Source organism: Pectinophora gossypiella, chromosome 20 (assembly GCF_024362695.1).
Source record: "Pectinophora gossypiella chromosome 20, ilPecGoss1.1, whole genome shotgun sequence".
NCBI lineage: Eukaryota > Metazoa > Arthropoda > Insecta > Lepidoptera > Gelechiidae > Pectinophora > Pectinophora gossypiella.
Genome location: NC_065423.1, coordinates 11,514,765 through 11,535,183, shown reverse-complemented (window position 1 = coordinate 11,535,183; position 20,419 = coordinate 11,514,765). Strand labels below are relative to the sequence as shown.

The 20,419-nt window shown below is 40.6% G+C and overlaps 1 protein-coding gene across 1 annotated transcript; it reads left to right on the top strand.

Moving 5' to 3' along the window:
- Positions 1 to 3,591: 3,591 nt before the first annotated feature.
- Positions 3,592 to 19,017, top strand: LOC126376227 (luciferin 4-monooxygenase-like). Its single transcript, XM_050023492.1, has 11 exons — positions 3,592 to 3,752; positions 4,779 to 4,986; positions 6,671 to 6,881; positions 7,169 to 7,291; positions 8,255 to 8,429; positions 8,720 to 8,857; positions 13,848 to 13,973; positions 14,873 to 14,956; positions 16,782 to 16,928; positions 18,012 to 18,177; positions 18,763 to 19,017. The coding sequence occupies exons 1-11, from the start codon at positions 3,597 to 3,599 to the stop codon at positions 18,888 to 18,890; spliced, it is 1,662 nt and encodes a 553-aa protein (XP_049879449.1). The 5' UTR covers positions 3,592 to 3,596; the 3' UTR covers positions 18,891 to 19,017.
- The last annotated feature ends 1,402 nt before the right edge of the window (positions 19,018 to 20,419 follow it).

Here is a 20,419-nt window from a genome sequence, read left to right as displayed (position 1 = left end):
CGTTTTCTCGCGACCTGGGGGCTGCATGTCCAAGCCGCGCTTTCCGATCGCTGCTCGAGAACCTGCGGTCGTCCAAACTCAGGCCCTAGGCCACGAAACCCATTTACTGTCGCTTTCTTATGAGGCCCAAAGTCATGGACCACATCCGTGGAGCCGTGGTGGAGCAGTTGGTAGAACGTTTGCCTCTCACTTTGAGAATCTAGCACAGGCCTAAACCAATATCGAATTTGTTCATGAGGAAACCCATATTTCCGAGAAATGCTCAGACAGGGAGTCGCTTCTGTAAAAAACCGGACTTGTCAAAGGTTAGGTAAGCGGACCCTGTGAAAAACGGGATAATTCTAGGAAGATGATGACTCAAGGACCACAGCTCAGTACCGTAAGTCATGACTGGCAATACACACTGATCAAACCGAAGGTCTTAAGACACTTGGTAATTGTAACGGAATGGAATAATCACCTTACGATTAAGTTATTAACTTTTTTGAAACTAAAAAAACAGTTTTGATGATTATATGTTTTTTTGCATGCTCATCATGAATCTACGGAAGAGTAGAACAACATTACCTAGCATAAATTCACGACTATACCTTATTGGGATCCGTAGTAGGGTTTTGTACAATTGAGAATTGAGAGCAGGAGCCGTAGCATAGAAGAATAGAATAAGAATAAAATAAATTTATTGCCAGTTACAATTCCTGATGATGCCACTTAGGTTCTATGACGATCTTGTGACGTAGCGAGTAGGCGCCGCTACTTCAAAAGCGCACCCCTGATGCCGGGCAGCAGCGGTATCAGTACCGATCGGAGGCCGAGGATATGGATTCTGGTAGGGTTCTAGCTAGAACATCACCGATTGAGAAATTGGTCGGTGTACTGCGGAACGGAAGGCGATTGGGGCAACCACCGTTCTACACGCCCTATCTATGGAGTAATGAAGGCGATTACTCCACCGACAAGAGCGTAGCTCTTAAATAAAGAAAGAGAGAGAGAACAATTCCTGCCGTTCTCAAGAATGTTCCCAAAGTGGAATGTTCCTGTTGTAAAAACTCTTTAATAGGATACTGGTTGTGATTTTATAGTATGATAAAATCCGTACTGATAGTACAGCCTCCGTGGTCTAGTGGTTAGAGCGTTAGGCTCACGATCTGGAGGTCCGGGTTCGATTCCCGATGGGGACATTGTCGAAATCATTTTGTGAGACTGTCCTTTGTTTGGTAAAGACTTTTCAGGCTTGAATCACCTGATTGTCCGAAAAAGTAAGATGATTCCGTGCTTCGGAGGGCACGTTAAGCCGTTGGTCTCGGCTATTAGCCGTAAAAACACCTCCACCAACCCGCAGTGGAGCAGCGTGGTGGAGTATGCTCCATACCCTCTCTGGTTGATTGAGAGGAGGCCTGTGCCCAGCAGTGGGACGTATATAGGCTATTTATGTATGTATGTTCTTTCTTGTACTCTGACCTTATCTTCCTAAAGGCTAAGTAATAAACCTTTTTTTACATTAATTTTGCGCCATTTTAATAACAAGTTATCCACTAGAGTTATGTTGGTTTCAGCGACAGGCGCTATGTCCAGGCAGCATGCTACGGCTACCGGTTATTGGTATCATTTTATTTATAGGACAATGGCGGATGAAACTAATATTGTACAGTCATGCACTGGCGGAGGCTCATGATGATCTATGTCACGCACCCACTTCATAACAATTACTATCTATTATTGGATACTACTGTACTTGTTTTAATCATTTTGCGTCCATCACACGGAGTTCTCTTCTTTTATCGTGTGGGTTGTGAGGTAGATTGCCAACCTCATCAACCCTGGTGTCATGAATACTATTGAGCCGCCAAAGGCCCCTGACATGAATCATGTAACGACTACATATTTACATTAGTAAGTAGTAACCGGGACCAACGGCTTAACGTGCCTTCCGAAGCACCGATCGTCTTACTTTCGGACAATCAGGTGATCAGCCTGTAATAAAACAAACTAGGGATCACAAAGTGATTTTTGTGATATGTCCCCACCGGGATTCGAAACCGGGACCTCCGCATCGTGAGCCGAATGCTCAACCACTGGACCACGGAGACCGTTAGCGCACGGAGTAGAAAGAAATACTACGAAACATAACACACACACACACATACAAAGTGCGTAGACTATACACCTCTGCCTTCCCCTTTAGGTATAAGTACATTTGACAGCTGTTATTTTTAAAATGAACGAGTGAATGAATGAATAACCCGGGCGAAACAAATAGGTATTCTTATTATATATTTTTTTCCTCCTCAGTTTATGTCTTCTAGAGGGCGCGACATTGAATTTACCTTGACAACACATAGCCTATAACCACCGGAAAATCAAGACGCTTCTAGTGACACCTCACTTGTTAAATGCAGACGGGTGGTTGAGAAGTTAGGTTGGATCAGACGTGCGTACACACATACATACATAGAGGTCGAAACACATAACCCTCCCTTTTTCTTCGCCGAAGTCGGGTAATAAAAAAATCGATGGCGTGGTACAGAGTTACATACATACATAATCTCACGCCTATTTCCCACCGGGGCAAGCAGAGACTATAGAATTCCATTTGCTTCGATCCTGACACACTTCTCTTGCTTCCTCCACATTCATCAATCGCTTCATACACGCACGACGGTTCAGAAACACACACACAGAGAGAGAGACACAGAGACACACACAAACACACAGACAGAGTAGCCTTCGTTTAACCTTCTAATTTCATGGATAACAGATGTATGCATCTCGTATCTTTGTTTTCGGGTATAAATGATGACTCTTGTCATTACACCCAGGCATCTTCCACCCATTATTATTCTGATAAGAATAAAAAGAAGCATTAGCTAGCAATATAATAATTCTACCTCTATATCATATCAATCTGATCTAAATATGAATCAACAATTATTTTTATATGTCTCTTCTATTACGGTCACGAGCATTAATATGTATACACTTTGGTACCATGTCACATTAACTCTTTTGACAAATTGAACTGTAAGTCTCACTAAATGTCAAATATGTTAGTGCGACAGAGTCCTAAAGTGGGTACATTATATTGCTCATGACTGTACATTATTATGTTTACTATTTTTGTCTATTGGGCAAAGTCCGCATTGAAAGTACCTACCTATAAGTCATTCGCCCCAGCCATCTGACACTCTTATCTTATCTCTAATTACTTAATGAAAATAGTGATAATTAAGATAGTTGACTATATAAAAACCCCATGTCCTTAAACCGCGAGAGTTATTTTCCGCAATACCAAGTGAGTGAACGAAAAAATTATTTGAAGAAAAAAACCCAACACGATAAAGAAATTTTAAATAGATATATTTCTCATTCGAGTGACGTAGTCTATACCGGGTGACAGCCAGCGCTCCCCATTTGTCCGGCCAAGTATTTAATGCGATTTGCGGCAAATGTACAATAAGTCACGTAAAGAAAAAAAATAGTCTGTGACGGTCGAAAACTCTTAACCTACGTGGCACATAGTCACTTGGTAACAAACTATTTGCTCTGGCTCAAAACGACCCTTGCGAAAGCCAAAAATAAAAAGTCACGCTTAAAAAATGCATCGCCTAAAGCTAGTTAACGACGCTTGTCACTGGTATATGAGTGAGTTGGGCGCGCGGGTAGTGGCTGAGTCAGGACGCGCTGAAGACCGCCACCACCTCGGCAAGCTGATGCTGATGAGCCTGAGAGACAACCCACACTTGGTCCTACAGGTCAGTAACTAGCACAAATCTCTTCTTCTTTATACTTGCCACTTCCCGTTATGCGGGGTCGGCTGTCTCAATGTGCCAATCATGCGGCGCCAAGTATTTCGCTGGCGAACATCATCTTCTTTGAGACCCAGCGTCTTCATGTCCCTCAGGACATCCGAAAAACCATCAACGGCCTCCGTGGTCCAGTGGTTGAGCGTTGGGCTCACGATCCGGAAGCCCCACGGCTTCCACACACAGGGACATATCACAAAAATCACTTTGTGATCGCTAGTTTGGTTAGGACATTACAGGCTGATGACCTGATTGTCCGAAAGTAAGATGAACCGTGCTTCGGAAGCCACGTTAACCCTTTCACGGGCAGAGACCATGGGTCATTGATGGTTCATAATAGATAGTATGACACCTTGGAATCGGAACGTCATGAGACGTTCTGCCTTTGAAAGTGTTAAGCCGTTAGTCCTTACTAATGTACTTAAATATGTAGTCGTTACATGAGTCATGTCAGGGGCCAATAATAACCCTGACACCAGGGTTGATGAGGCTGGTATTCCACCTCACAATCCTCACGATAAGAAGAAGAAGGACATTTTGTCAACCAGGTGGTTTTAGGTCTTCCCCTCTCCTTCCCTCTTGTAGCCATGGAAAGCAGTTTTCTCACGCCATGGTCGTCCGTTCATAGTGAAACAGTGACGTCATAGAAAAACGAGACAAAATGTCGTATTTATTATTAAATTTTTCTTTATCAAAATTCATTAAGAAGTTAAATAGAAAATTGTAATTTTTTTTTGTCATCTTTAGATCGGTCTCTATTTAGTAATCAGAATTTCATAATTTATCCTTGACCTAGGAAACTACCCAATTGATTCAAGAAAGATTCGGAACGTACAGTAAGCCCTTGGTGCCGGGCTACTAGCCCGAATGCCTGCACCAACCCGCACTGGAACAGCGTGGTGGAGTATGCTCCATACCCCTAAGAGTGGGACATATATAGGCCGTTTATATCATAAAAGGTTATTTATTTCGCAGATTGACGGTGGTACAGGCCAGTCAGAAACGAGCGGTTCAGTTCTGGAGCGCAGCGTGCGGTGCGCCGGCGCATTCAGGAAGCTGGGCTTGCGGCTCGGTGACGTCGTCGTGTTAATGGCGCCCAACCATTTGGACCTGGCTATTCCATTTTACGCCGGTCTTTATACTGGAGTCGCCATTGCTTCAATCGATAGATTACTGCAAATAAGTAAGTATATTTGATACCTGAGAGGCTTGCGGGAAACTCTACTATTAAAATTATAGAAGTTTCATACACACTATTTGCCACCCCTTTTGCCCCCTTAGGGGTTGAATTTCGTAACATAAAATAATAAGGAATAATATTACGTTTAGAACGGCAAGTCTCCGCTTCCCACCATCTTACTTTAGACTTCAATCATATGGACGTCAGACGTCACACAAACAGATGCGCGTGTACATCACCATATCCTGTTTTTCACAGGGTCCGCTTCCCTAACCTGAAGTTTTGACAGGTCCGGTTTTTACGATAACGTCAGTGTGTAGTGTCTGTGTATAACGAGGTGTTTTTTTACATGATGTTTCCGGGCTTTCCAGGCTAAGTTCCTTACCCGATTACTCTAGCTATAGAGGCAACCAATCAACTCGCGACACCAAACACTGCAGGACCCCGATACCGACCCCGCTGGCGTTTCGACGATTTCCCTCAATCAGCGCTTATTGTTATCGACCCACTAGGGTCCATTAATTCTTTCAAATATTTTTGAGCCGAGGTTCGCGCCCAACTGGGCACCCTCAGGCCTGGCCTTCATCACTTCCCATTTATCCGGCCAAGCAGTTAATGCCATTAGCGGCAATCTACAATAAGTCACGTCAAAAAAAAAACAGGTTGAGTTCCCCAAAAACAATATAGATGGCGCTGGGACTTTTCAGTTCCTCATTGCTTTTGAAGCCTCAGATATCTTTCCTCAAGCAGCTTCTCCAGTGTCAAAACAAACGGAAAGGTCAAACAGTTTTTCAGACATACTCAATCCAACACGTGTATTGATAATAGATATCATTATTCTTTATTACTCTTATCGTGTTATAAAAAAATTGATAAGATAATTATGTTTTATAATAGTACAATCTGAAGAAAAATATAATAGTACAACAATAAAAGTAGTTTCCTTTGCCGTTGAATGGAGTATGACTCATACGACGTCACTCAAGGACTGGTCTTTGGACCTGTTTACTATAGTATCTATATCAAACTTTAACAAAAGTCATTCGTCATGATTATTTACTAAGATCTACTTACATCATGGTGTCAAACAAGATAATATAATCTTGGACCTGTTTATCTTACAGTGTTTTATAATTTAACGAAAATCACAAATCATCGTTGTTCACCATTATAATGGAATTTTAAGCTGTCATTACTGGCAAAGTAATTCGTGCAATACATTTATCGTAGACTACATCGAGCAACTTAGTTCATCTTGCTTTGGATACCCCAACCGACCTCTGACTAGCCCAATTAGTAACATAGCATTGAGGACGAATGCATAAGTGCTCACTAAGACGAGATTTTGCGAAATTCAACCTCTAAGGGGATGAAAAGAGGTAACAAAGTTTGTATGAAACTTTTATTTTTAATAAGTAATACGGTTTCACGAGAACAAGGTAACAGCTTTTAGTTCAATATAGATGAATTTATTCAGAACATCACAGTAGGAAAGATATAAGGAAAGAGAGGAAGGGGAAGTTCAAGAAGAGCTTACAAGGAACAAATTAAAGAGAAGGCAGATGTCTGTCTTATAAAGAAGCTCAAAAGGAGTCAAAGAATTGGCTTTTGATAGATAAAAATGAAGAATGCTACACCGAACGTCTAATCATCGATAGAATACTAACGTCGTAATACATTTTTCCAGAGGAACTAGAAGATATATTCATTAAGGACGAACCGAAAATAGTGTTCTGCCAATCTGCGAGAGCTAAAGATGTAAGAACAGCTCTTGACAACTGTAATTTAAAAGGGAAAATCGTTACTTTTGATAAAAGTAGTCAAGATGTCAATGACTCAGTTCGTTTTGAAGAGTTTATGAAGGATTATGATTCTGAAACTACTGTGGAGACGTTCAAGTAAGTTGATGGAAATTTATTTTATGTTGATCTTCTTCTATCGTGTGGATTGTGAAGTGGATCACCAATCTCATCAACCCTGGTTTTAGGGTTATTATTGAGCCGCCAATGGTTATTTATTTATTAAGACTTACCTATGTAACGACGTATGTAAGTATAGTTCACAGTGAATGTTATTTTTTTTTGACATGACTTATTGTAGATTTGCCGCAGATGGCATTAACTACTTGACCGGAAAGTGACTGTTACATTTTACATATTTTGGTGCAATTTATATTTATTTTCAGAGCGTCAGATTTTGACACGGAGGAGACAGCAGCAGTTCTTTTATCTACCAGCGGATCCACAGGTCTGCCTAAACAGGCCACAGTGACGCATAAGAACTTCGCTATTGGTTGTGTTTACTTTTGGTAAGTAGGCTACAATAGACCCGCATGTCCGAGAAATGAGTTTTCGGAAGTATCAAACCCAACTTGTACTCGTAATTGGCTGACGCTTCTAAACCTCAGTTTTTGCCGGTAATGAAATCGTGGTTTTGTTGAAGAATATCACATAACAATGCGATTTGACATTTGCGCATATAAAAGTAGGTAAGTGGGCAATGCAAACAAATGTCAAATAGCAATATTGCTTTCTTAGATGAATTGCTTCGATGGGGCAATTTAACACTCCAGATAATGTATTAGAATTATGTTGCTACCTATATTTCTACTTTATTTTGATCAGAATAATAATGGGTGGAAGGTGTATTGTGCCTAGTATAAAAAGGTTCATCATTATATTTTTATACTTACCCAAAAATAAAGATAAAAGATGCATATTTATATGTCTGTGGAATTAGAAGGTTATACGAAGGAATTATTTTACAGCGCCAACTACAAATTTTAGGGAACTTAGCCTAGAAATTCTCTCATGACTTAATTTCTTTTTGGGTAAAAATTGAGACCACAATTTATAACTTCAAATTGAGACTTGCTAGCGAGGTTTTCTTAACAAAAATCACATCCGAGTGACGTGGTAGCCCAGTTGGTAGAACGCTTGCCACTCACTTTGAGGTCGCAGGTTCGAATCCAGCACAGACCTAAACCAACGATTGTCGAATTTGTTTTCGAATTCATATTGTTTGAAAACATCGTGAGGAAACCCACATTCCCGAGGTATATGACCTAACCTGTATTGAGCTGGTTTTCCCTCCGCGGGTTGGAAGGTCAGACAGGCAGTCGCTTCTGTAAAAACCGGACCTGTCGAATTTCAGGTTAGGTACCCTGTGAAAAACGGGATAATGCTAGGAAGATGATGATGATGAAGCGAATGCTGTTGATTTCCCTAAAACTGGTATGGCTGGTATAAAATAAATAAAACTTCATTTACAGGTCGAAAGAAAGGCAATTCCCAACACCGTTTAAATTGTTTCTGGTAGTTTCTCCACTGCAATGGCTGACGGCAAACTCTATTTTCATCATCTCTGCAATATTTAAGATGCCAAGACTACAATCTTCTGTCGACATCGACTATGAACATGCTTGTTACCTTATTAACACGTACAAGGTAAGTTCCATGCTCAGTCTAACGGCTATGTGGTCAAGTTGAGCGTTAGACTCACGTTCCGGAGATCCCGGGTTCAAACACCGGTGAGGATTTGTCCGGCCAAGTAGTTAATGCCATCTGCGGCAAATCTACAATAAATCACGTCAAAAAAAAATCGCGAGAATTTGTTAACAAAAATCACAATACATGTGAATGTGATTTTTCAAAAACACGCTTACGTACCTTATAAGGCGTCGTTATACCTAACTAATTGATGAAAGAAATGTAGAATGTTTACTTGTTGTCTGCAGCCCACGTCAACAATCTTAAGTCCGACATTTCTGGCCAACCTGCTAAAATACGGCGCAAAGAAATGCGACTTCACATGTTTTCAATTGATTGCCATTGCGGGCAGCGCGGTGTCTAAAGAACTCCTAGCTGAAATAAAGGTTGGTACTAGTTGGTAGTCACTTTCCCTTCAGTCAAGTAACCAAAAGTAAATGGTTATGAAAAATTGAATTTTCTTTTTTATGCTTACAAATAACCAGTTATAAAATGAGACTGTTTTTACTTTTCGCATTTTTTTTACTACTAAGTATATTATAACTATTGGGTGAATTGCAAAAGCGAAACAAAAACTTGTCTTGGCTGAGAACGGTAGTGCAAAGTTCTGCTAAATGATTTTGAATATTTTTTCTGGGTAAAGTAAGTAGTCCTCTACCTTGGCAAAAAAAATCATTCAGTTTCAGCAACTGTAACACGCTGAAAAAAATTTTTAAAGTGTCATTTTATCATTTCGGTAGCTTGTCCGTAACCCATTATCGCTTATAAAATGTCTTGCTCTACAATTATTTTCTATTATTGGGATTTAAATTGATAGAATTTCGTTAAATTATTAAATAATCTAACAACAAAAACTATTTCTGTCTGTTTATCTTCCTTCTCATACATTTGACAGGCAGTTAAATTTTGTCCGAAAAAAAGTTATCATTTCAGAGGACAGTAAGTTTTGGTAGAATAACTCCGTCAACATTGCGTCTATGACACCTCCTTACCTGCCAACACCTCGCATTGGTTCGGCTCGACCGCTAGACGTGAACATACCCGTCACAGCGTGTAATGGTTTCCCGCCAAAAAAAGAAATTTATCATTTCGGTGATAGGGGGACAAAAAAAAATCAGTAAAAAATCATTTCGGTAGCCATTATAACTCGTGTTAGATTAGTTCAATTTATTTCATATTGATGTGTTAAATCGGCTGCAAGTACTGTTTTGTTTGAGAAGTGTCGATTTTTCGATAGTTATTTAAATTCACAGTTTATACAAAAATAACCTGTTTTTTATCATCTCGGTGTTATCATTCCGGTGGATTCGGTGGACTGAAATGCCAATAACAGTCCATGGGAATGATAAGTAACACTGAAATGATAAAACCGTTAAGTTTTAGAGATCCGTGTGTTAAATTTTAGTTTCGAATTAGGTATTGTTTTAAGGGCCTTTTTAACAGTTCTGTGGAGCTATTTTATTTTTCCTCGAGATGATCTCATGGTTTTCCAAAACCATTTTGGGTGATTGGAAAACGTCATATAACCTTCTATCAAACTCCTCTTTCTGCTTTTCTCGGTAACCTTGAATACCCAGACTTACCCATTCTTTCGATCCTGGTGGACACTGGCCTGGATAAAATAGTTTACACCAGTGTCTACCGATCGCACAGCGGTAACTCTGAGACAAGCAGGTTATTCCCCTACCTCAGTAGGACAGTGGAGTTGGCACGGCGGAGGTATCTCTCAGCGCAACTTGTTCTTCTCCGGGACTCCAACGCCCACCAGCAAGAGTGGTTGTTCCCATTCCAGAAGACCAACCATGCTGGCAAAGAGGTGCAAACTTTTGCCATGTGTGGCAAAATCTCTCACATCTGGTGAATTGCGTTACAAAGATACCTGACGTTGCTAACTATAGCGCCAACTGCTTGGACCTTTTGCTGATAACTGATCCGGACCAATATCAATCTCTATCAGTGACTTCCCCCTTGGGAACATCCGACTATTGTCTGGTGAGATATGTGTCTGTCTATTCCCCACCTGATTCTAGCCCCAGAGGATCGAGGCAAATATGGTGACACACGCTAGCAGATTGGGATGAGATGCGGCACTTCTTCGCATCCTATCCTTGGCGTGAGGTTTGCTTTTCTTCAGAAGACTCGACGAGCTGCGGAGATGCCATATTAGTTGTCAGGCAATGGAATACTCTATCCCATTTTCTGACATATCATCTGACGATAAGGCTCGCTCATGGTACATCGCGGAGTATGCTAGTGCAGAAGCTCTAATATGCCTCCTAACATGCGTGCTCTGAAAAATTCCCTGAATACCGCTGCAAAGTCTTGCAAGAAGACAATGCGCAGGGCACGTTTCGACAATATTGGCCAAATTGATGCCAAACTGACTGAGCTGGTAGTAAAACCTTTTAGCCGCTAGTCAAATCGGTCGAAGCAAACTTCTGCCGTATAAAAATGCTTCGCACTCTAGACGTGAATAAGGTCAGTAGTCCTGATGATATCCCAGCAATAGTACTGCGGAACTGTGCACCTGAATAGTCTCCCACTGACACGCCTCTACCTGCTCTCTCTGGGTTCAGGACAATTCCCGAAACCATGGAACCTTGCCAATGTGCAGTGTATGCCCAAAAAAGGCACTCGTACCAACCCTGCTAACTACCGCCCCATCTCGGTACAACCGCCGCTAATCCTGAACAACCGCCTCCTGGCGTACCTTGAAGCCAACAATTTACTCAGAGATAGGTCAACTGATGTTCTTCTTGTGTATGCTACACGCTTATGGAGTGAGGCAATCTAGAATCAAGGCGAGGATCTTGTTGTGTTCCTTGATATATTCAGGATCCCTTCTAGCCTATGTAATTGGATAGATAGGGATAGATTGATTCGGGTAGTAGTTGATGGGTGCTTGTCTGATCTACATGTTATTAATGCCGGACTCCCTCAGGGATCTGTTCTCTCCGCCACGTTTTTTCTATCAATGATCTGCTGATTATGCCCGGTATCTTTAGGCATGCAGACGATAGCACAGTGACGAAGAGATACATGTCCAATGCACGCGTAAGCACCAGAGATGATAGTGCCCTCAGAGAGGATCTTGTGAATCGTGTGAAACTGCCCCTTAAGTCCGTCTCAGACTGGGGTGACAACAAGTAGGTTGGACTCATCGCTTCCATGACCCAGGCGTGTCTGTTCACCGCAAAACGGAGTCCCTTCCTCCTGACTGGGACTTTCCGGAGTGAATTACCAACCATCTCGAGCTCTTGGGTATGGATATAACTTCCAACTCGTTATAATCTAGGAGACTTCAAGACTAGGGTGAATAGGCATTTGCTAGGTAAGTGTGATCCACCCTAGACCACATCGTCATTTACCATCAGGTGAGATTGTGGTCCTACGTGAACCTATATTATTAAAAGAAAATGTAGGTAAGTAATAAAGAAGCAATGACAATAGCCACAAAAAAGACATATTGACAATAAGCATCATCCCCCTAGCATTATCCCGATTTTTCACAGGGTCCGCTTACCTAACTTGAAGATTTGACAGGTCCAGTATTTTACAGAAGCGACTGCCTGTCTCACCTTCCAACCAACGAAGGGGAAACCAGCCCAATACACATTAGGTCACATACCTCCGAAAATGGAATTTTCGGGAATGTGGGTTTCCTCACGATGTTTTTCTTCACCGCTGAGCATGTGACAATCATTTCTGATCTAAACATGAATTTGAAAATAAATTCGACAATCACTGGTTTAGGCCTGTGCTGGATTCGAACCTGCGACCTCAAAGTGAGAGGCAAGCGTTCTACCAACTAGGCTACTACGGCTCCACATATTGACAACAACTAAATGCATTTTTATTGCTCGATGAAGAAAACGAACAACAATCTATTACTATTAGTAAATAGTATTAAACTATTTTTTATTTAGCAAGTAATGAACTATTTATCTAAGAATGTATAAATCGATCTCCACCAACCCGCAGTGGAGCAGCGTGATGGAGTAGGGCTATATAGGCTATTTATGTGTAAATCGAACTTCACTTTGTACGGAACCCTAGCTAAGCAGCACAATTTTTCTTGACTGTATCATTTCGGTGGGTTAATTTCATTTCAGTGGACTCATTATCATTTCAGTGTACATTTATATCATTTCGGTGTACATTTATATCATTTCAGTGGGTACTTATCATTTCAGTGGACTCATAAAAATTCAATTTTAAATATCTCAGTAAGTTTCGATCGTATTTGATGCCCACTCACGCACATAATTCAAAATAGGTTAAAATTTTATTTGTCGTCAAATATGTGAAGAAAAGTATTAAAATAAAAAATCTCACCGAAATGATAAAAAAATGAGACTTGTTGAAATTCACCCTATTAAGCTATTAATAGCCCAATGATAACATCTGTGGTCCAGTGGTTGAGCGTTGGACTCACGATCCGGAGGCCCCTGGTCCGAATCCCGGTGGGCACATATCACAAAAATCCCTTTGAGATCCCTAGTTTGGTTAGGACATTACAGGCTGATCACCTGATTGTCCAAAAGTAAGATGATCCGTGTTCGGAAGGCACGTTAAGCCGTTGGTCCCAGTTACTACTTACTGATGTAAGTGAGTAATCGTTACGAGAGTCATGTCAGGGCCCTTTGGCGGCTCAATCATAATCCTGACACCAGGGTTGATGAGGTTGGTAATTCACCTCACAACCCACACGATAAGAAGATAATAATGACGTCACTAGCTAAAGTTTAACTCAGTATTTACTTTTACTTTTCTTTGCTTCTTCTTCTATCGTGTGGGTTGTGAGGTGGAGTACCTCATCAACCCTGGTGTCAGGGTTACTATTGAGCCGCCAAAGGCCCCTGACATGGCTCATGTCAGGTCATGTTTCTTTGCTTATCAGAGGGAGAAGCCGGCGATCGCGCAAAGTCGAGAAGAGTGGAAAAATCAAGAGGAGGCCTTTGCCCTGCAGTGGGATCGAATAGGCTTGATAAGATAATCCTTTTACCTACTAGTCTAAAGTAGTAAAAGCCTTCTTTTATAACTGGTTATGAAACCGCGAAGAAAACCGTTATGAAAAAAAGAAAAACTTTCGATGGTATCGATGCTAACAAAGCACACAAAAGCAAAACTATCGTACTCTTCTCGTGTCGTACTACTATTGTTTCCATGAGTTTGACATACGAAGGACAGATAACAAATAAAAAAGTACCTACTTACTTTAAAGAAAGGTTCTTTTGCATTTACTTACCTCGAATGACGAGTGTTGAAGGCCGTCTAAGTGTTAGAACTTTGTGTGTTTTTAAAAGTATGATGATTCCGTGCTTCGGAAAGCGCGCTATGCCTTTGATCTCGGGCTACTTTTAATTTTTTTTACAGAGTCTTTGTCCAAAGTCAGAAGTCCGTGACTTGTATGGTATGACTGAAATAAGCAGCGGTGCATTCTTTAATGATTGCCAAGTCCAGGGTTCTTCTGGAAGACCATCTCCGCATCTGCAGTACAGGGTAAGAATAATCTGGGCCTTTTCAAGTCAAGAGTGAATAGATACTAGGTCCCGGACTTACTGATGTAAGTAAGCGTTACATGAGTCATGTCAGGGGCCTTTGGCGGCTCAATAGTAACCGTGACACTAGGGTTGACAAATCGGTAATCCACCTCACAACCCACACGACAGAAGATAGGCAGTCTCTAGGTAAGAATGTCCCAATCGCAGCCACATCGTCACTTCACCAGGTTAGATTGTGATCAAATGCTTGCCTATCTCACATAAAAAAACGACATAAGACATTCATACTATTATACGTTAAATGCGAAAGTGAATGTGTGTTCTGTTTGTTTATCTGTCTTTCAAGGCAAAACGGAGCGCCGAATTAACGTGTTTTTTTAAGTGGAGATAGTTGAAGTGATGGAGAGTGACACAGGCTATTATTGTCTCTTTCTAACCCCCCACTCTTCCATAAAATGGGGAGTGGATATTTATATGGAGCATTCCGCAAATTTCAAAGTAGAAAGCTAAAATTTGGTATGCGGCCTATCTGTGTCTAACAAAAAAATAGTGCATTATTTAAAAAAAAAACCGCCCACAACCCCTTCAAAAGTGGGACTGTAATTTTATTATGGGTCTTATCGCTGTTAAAACTAAAAATTGGAACATTAGGAGTGGGAGGGGAGGGCGTGTTACTGCAATACAACACGAGCGAAGCCGCGGGTAAAAGCTAGTACCTAATTATATAAATTCAAGCTCGTAATCCCTTACTTAGCGAGCAGAGCCACAAATAATTAGAAGACAACTCGCAGCCACATTCAAATTAAGTCCTAAGATGGAATGGCGACAGGTGATCAGCTCATAGCATCGCCCATTATTATGGTCCATCACATTAAATAAACTTAAATGTTGTTTCAGCTAATAGACGTTGACACAAACGAAGATATCGTGGAAGCGAACGTAAAAGGAGAATTGTGGTTAAAAGGACCAAGTGTGTCTAAGGTAGTTATGTTTTATTCAAATTCAAATATATCTTTATTCAGTAGGTAACATAGTTACACTTTGAATCGTCAATTTTTACATAACGAACGTCTCATCCGCCTAAAACTACTGCAGCTTCTCACAACCTGTAAAGCCGGGGAAAAGAAGCTACAAGAAAAACCTCGGCACAGGGCCCTAGACGTTCTTTAAAAAAAACATAACATATTGTTATACAATTGAGTAATATAGCTGCCTAATATCAGTTCTCAGACAGTTAATCCCATGCATTCATATCTTCTAAATAATCACTAACTTTATAATAAGCTCTTTTGTAAAGTTTTTGTTTAAGTACTGTAGCATAATTATTTCTCTTTCTTACCATGTAAAATGTAAAACCATTGGCATAGGCCCTTGCTGGAATTCGATCCTGTGACGTCCAGTGAGAGTCAAGTGTTCTTCCAATTATTATTGGGCTATCACGGCTCATTAAATTTGATAATAAGTCAAATAGTAACATCATCATCATCATCAGCAGCCCATTAACGTCCCCACTGCTGGGGCACGGGCCTTCCCTATGGAAGGCTAGGGAGGTCGGGCCTTAAACCATCACGCGGGCCCAGTGCGAATTGATAGTTATTAACGACTGCTAATGCAGCCGGGACCAACGGCTTAACGTGCATTCCGAAGCACAGAGGAGCTCGAGATGAAAACTTTTTTTTGTGGTCACCCATCCTATGACCGGCCTTTGCGAAAGTTGCTTTACTTCAACAATCGCAGACCGAGCGCGTTAACCGCTGCGCCACCGAGCTCCTCAATAGTAACATAAATGGGTAGTTTCCTAGGTCAAATATAAATTATGAAATTCTGATTACTAAATAAAGACAGCCCAGGGGGGTTAAAATCGCCACATCGAAGCAATTCATCTAACAAAGCAATATTGCAATTTGACACTTGCGCTTATAAAAGTAAGTGCGCAATGCAAACAAATGTCAAATAGCAATGTTGCTTTCTTAGATGAATTGCTTCGATGTGGCCATTTTAACCCCCCAGATCTAAAGGTGACAATAATAGTTTTCTTTTTTCTATTCAATTTATTTATTAATTTTAATAAAGAAAAATGTAATACCTAAGTAATAAGTGCGACATCTTGTCACGTTTTTCTAAAACGTCACAGGTTGCTTTTTCATACAAATTCCATAGTAATTTTGTGTTTTGACGTTTAGTAAAAAGTAACTGATTTGACTAGGTGGAAACTAGCCTATTATCATAATTAATATTTGTATGACATTATTTGGAATGAACGAAATACCGAGTGCGACCGCTAGGCGGCGCTATTGTCGTGTAAACAGCTAAAAGGTGTCACACATACGGTCACGAGTACTAATATGTATACACTTTGAAACTTTGTCACATTACCTTTTTTGACAAATTAAACGGTAAGTCTCATTAAATGTCAAATATATTATGATAGTGTGACAGGGTTCTAAAGTAGGTAAATTATATTGCTCATGACTGTACATACACACATTAACAGCCTATATACGTCCCACTGCTGGGCACAGGCCTCTCCTCAATCAACCACTGCGGGTTGGTGGTGTTTTTAGGGCTAATAGGCGGGACCAACGGCTTAACGTGCCCTCCGAAGCACGGAATCATCTTACTTTTTCGGACAATCAGGTGATTTAAGCCTGAAATGTCCTTACCAAACAAAGGACAGTCTCACAAAGTGATTTCGACAATGTCCCCATCGGGAATCGAACCCGGGCCTCCAGATCGTGAGCCTAACGCTCTAACCACTAGACCACGGAGGCTGTTGTAACACAACTTTTACATTAACCTTTTTTAGGGTTACTACAAAGATCCAGAGGTGACCAAGCAAGCGTTCACAGAAGACGGCTGGTTCAAGACCGGAGACATATTTTACAGGGATGAACACTGGAACTTCTTCTTCGTGGCACGCATCAAGTTTCTGCTGAAGTATATGAACCACCAAGTAAGCCAGTTAAAATACCGCAACTTATCGTCTGCGTAGGATGTATATCGACACTTCACAGTGTCTTTATCGAAACTTCACAGTGTCTTTATCGACACTTCACAGTATGTTTACCGACACTTCACAGTGTCTTTATTGACACTTCACAGTATAAATGTGGTACTGTGAACCGGTACGAGAGTATGAAACGATTGATGAATGTGAAGGAAGCAAGTCTGTCAGGATCGAGACAAATGCAATTCCAGTCTCTTGCCTCGATAGGAATGATGATGATGAGATGTTGCGTTTTGGACAAATAATTATACTCTAGTCCGCTTTACCTCTGTGATCCAGGGGATGAGCGCTGGGCTCACGATACGGAGGTCCCGGGTTCGAGTCCCGGTGGGGACATATCACAAAAAAATACTTTGTGGTCCCTATTTTGGTTAGGACATTACTGGCTAATCACCAGATTGTCCGAAAGTAGGATGATCCGTGCTTCGGAAGGCACATTAAGCCGTTGGTCCCGGTTACTACTTACTAATGTAGTATGTAGTCGTTACATGAGTCATGTCAGGGGGCGGCTCAATAGTAACCCTGACACCAGGGTTGATGGGGTTGGTATTCCACCTCACAACCCACACGATAGAAGAATCTAGTCCGCTGCTAAGCAAATTCCTCCCGCTTATTACGACTCTCTGTCCTGTGTTTCTTCCGACCAGCCATGAAGGGTGTCGATCTAAGGCGCCATCTCTGCCTTGGTCTGTCGGGCCTGTGTCTGTCCTGATTTGGGGATTTGTGTGTGCAACTGTACCATATCTGTGTCTGAGAATCTGTTTATGAGAATCGATCTTTTTGAATATCTGTCCTTATGACAAGAAAAAGGGTAATTTTGCCTATAAGTCATTCGACATGCGGTAGACATAACCGGCCAGATATTTTAATGTGTCGGCTGAGGCAAAGCTGATGATGTAATTCATAAAATGGTACAGTTTGTAATTGGTCAGCATTTAATATTTGGTCTACATTTTTATGCAATAATAAAATAAAATTGAAAATATTTATGTGACAATCATAATTAATAATGTATAATTTTACTTTTAGATATCTCCTGCTGAGATTGAGAACATGATAAAGAAACATCCAGGAGTACAAGACGCGGTGGTGATCGGTATACCGGACCCTGACTGCGGGGATCTTCCCGTCGCATGCGTCGTGCGACGCTTTAGCTCTACTGTCACTGCGCAGGAAATCAAGGACCTTGTCAAAAGTAATAGATACTTTAAAAAAACATATTAATGAATGGGGAGGGAATTAAAGTTCAGACTTATCCCACCATCTCAAAGAGGGATTTTCCATATTTCCTGTCTGGATAATTCCTCATTCGATATCCCATCATCATTGAATGTATGAGAGTTGCATTAGTTTCGTTTACCCGTACATTCACAAACTTCTGCCTTAGGACTGTCCTTTATTATTATTTATTTATTTATTTTATTTCTTCCCTAGGTCCCTTAACTATCCCATTATATCCCTTATGAAGGCCGCTGTGGTCCGGTCCCGGGTTCGAATCCCAGTGAGGACAAATCACAAAAAACACTTTGTGATCCCTAGTTTGGTAAGGACATCACAGGCTCACCTGATTGTCCAAAAGTAAGATGATCCGTGCTTCGGAAGGCACGTTAAATGTTGGTCCCGGTTACTACTTACTGATGTAAGTACGTAGTCGTTACATGAGTCATGTCAGGGGCCTATGGCGGCTCAATAATAACCCTGACACCAAGGTTGATGTGTTTGGTAATCCACATCACAACCCACACGATAGAAGATCCCTTTATTTTTTTTTGTATTTCAGATAACCTGACAGACACGAAGCAGCTGCGAGGAGGTGTCGTATTCATGGACAAAATTCCTCTGACCTCCACAACCAAAGTTGATGTAAAGAAGCTAAAAGAGTTAGTAGCTACCATGGAACTGGAATAGAGAGCAGTAACCCTGCTAGATATAAATAAGAAGAAGAGGGGAAAAGCTGAATCTGTCCAAAGAACAAGATTATTACCCTGTAAATGTATTATCCTGTAAAATAATAAACTGTTAAATAATCTCTCAATGTTCACTCCCTTATGGCCTTAGACACTTGTCCCATTCCAATAAGTAGGTAAAAAAAAAGTTTTCAATAAGTAATACATGTATGTCTGTGTTATGTATGTGTATGTGTTATGTATGTATGTGCTATGTATGTATGTGTTATGTATGTAAGTATGTGTAATCTAAATATATAAAAGGAGAAACTGACTGACTGACATATCAACGCACAGCCTAAACGGCTAAACGTAGGCACTTGCAATTTGGAAGGGACGTAGATTAGGTACCGTAGAGGTGCACTAAGAAAGGAATTCCCGGAATTCCCATGGGAACGGGAATTAGCGGGAAAATCCTTTTGTATGAAAAATCTAAGCCGCTTAAGTTAGACGCTTGAAATTTGGCATGCAGGTACCTTAGTTAACTTAAAGCTTAGTTGCAACAGGATATTGCAAAATTCCCACGGAAACGGAAGAAACATTTATATGAAAAAATCGAAACCGCGTAAGATAGACGTTTTCAATCTAGCATGCATGCATACCTTAGTAAATATAAAGTTTAGTTATGGCTGTATTTTGTTTAAAAAAAATGTATGTAGAAATCTAAACTGCATAAGTTAGATGCTTGAAATTCGATATGCACTCCCACACACACAAAGATCTCTCTTTTGTAACACGCCACGCGGACGAAGTCGCGGGCAAAATCTAGTGTATGTATGTATGTGTAATGTATGTATGTCTCTCGTAAGGCCCAGATCTAAAGGCCTAACGAAGGCGCATTCTCGAAAAATCTTGTCGAGGTTAGTTTTTGGCGACTATTAGATTATGAATATTTTTGTATTAGAATCATAATTTATTTATAGTAGGTATTTTATGCAACAGTTGTATAAGAAGGGTCAAAAAATGCGAGTGGCGTGAGTTGCGATGTGAGCCTTGGCGAACATCGCAATAAGAGACGCCACGAGCATTTTTTGACCTAGTTATACAACGTTGCATACAATACTTTTTCTACGACGACGTAATTTTAAATGAAACAAAAATTTTCCAATTTATTTTCCAACGCGCGGGAAAATGGCGGCAAATGTAGGTATACTTTTTTTTATAGTATATCTATGGCACCAAACAAAGTAAAGGTGCCAGATTCCAGGTCAAAAAAAAAAACAACAACAATGCTTTTTTGGCGACATTATAGTACAGTTACACTTTGTAAACAATGCTTTTATAGGCCATAGAGCGTACACTTTATCAAAGAGTTTAATTATGTATGTACTTATATTAGACTTTTTGGTTATTTAAATGCCAGATTAAAGTAAAAAAGTAAAAAAATATTATCATACTATTTAAGCATGACACTTGAAACCAAACACGTAATGATAATTTATTTTATTCTTATTCTTAATGAGGATAGAAGCTTATTTCTCCTGCAGGTGT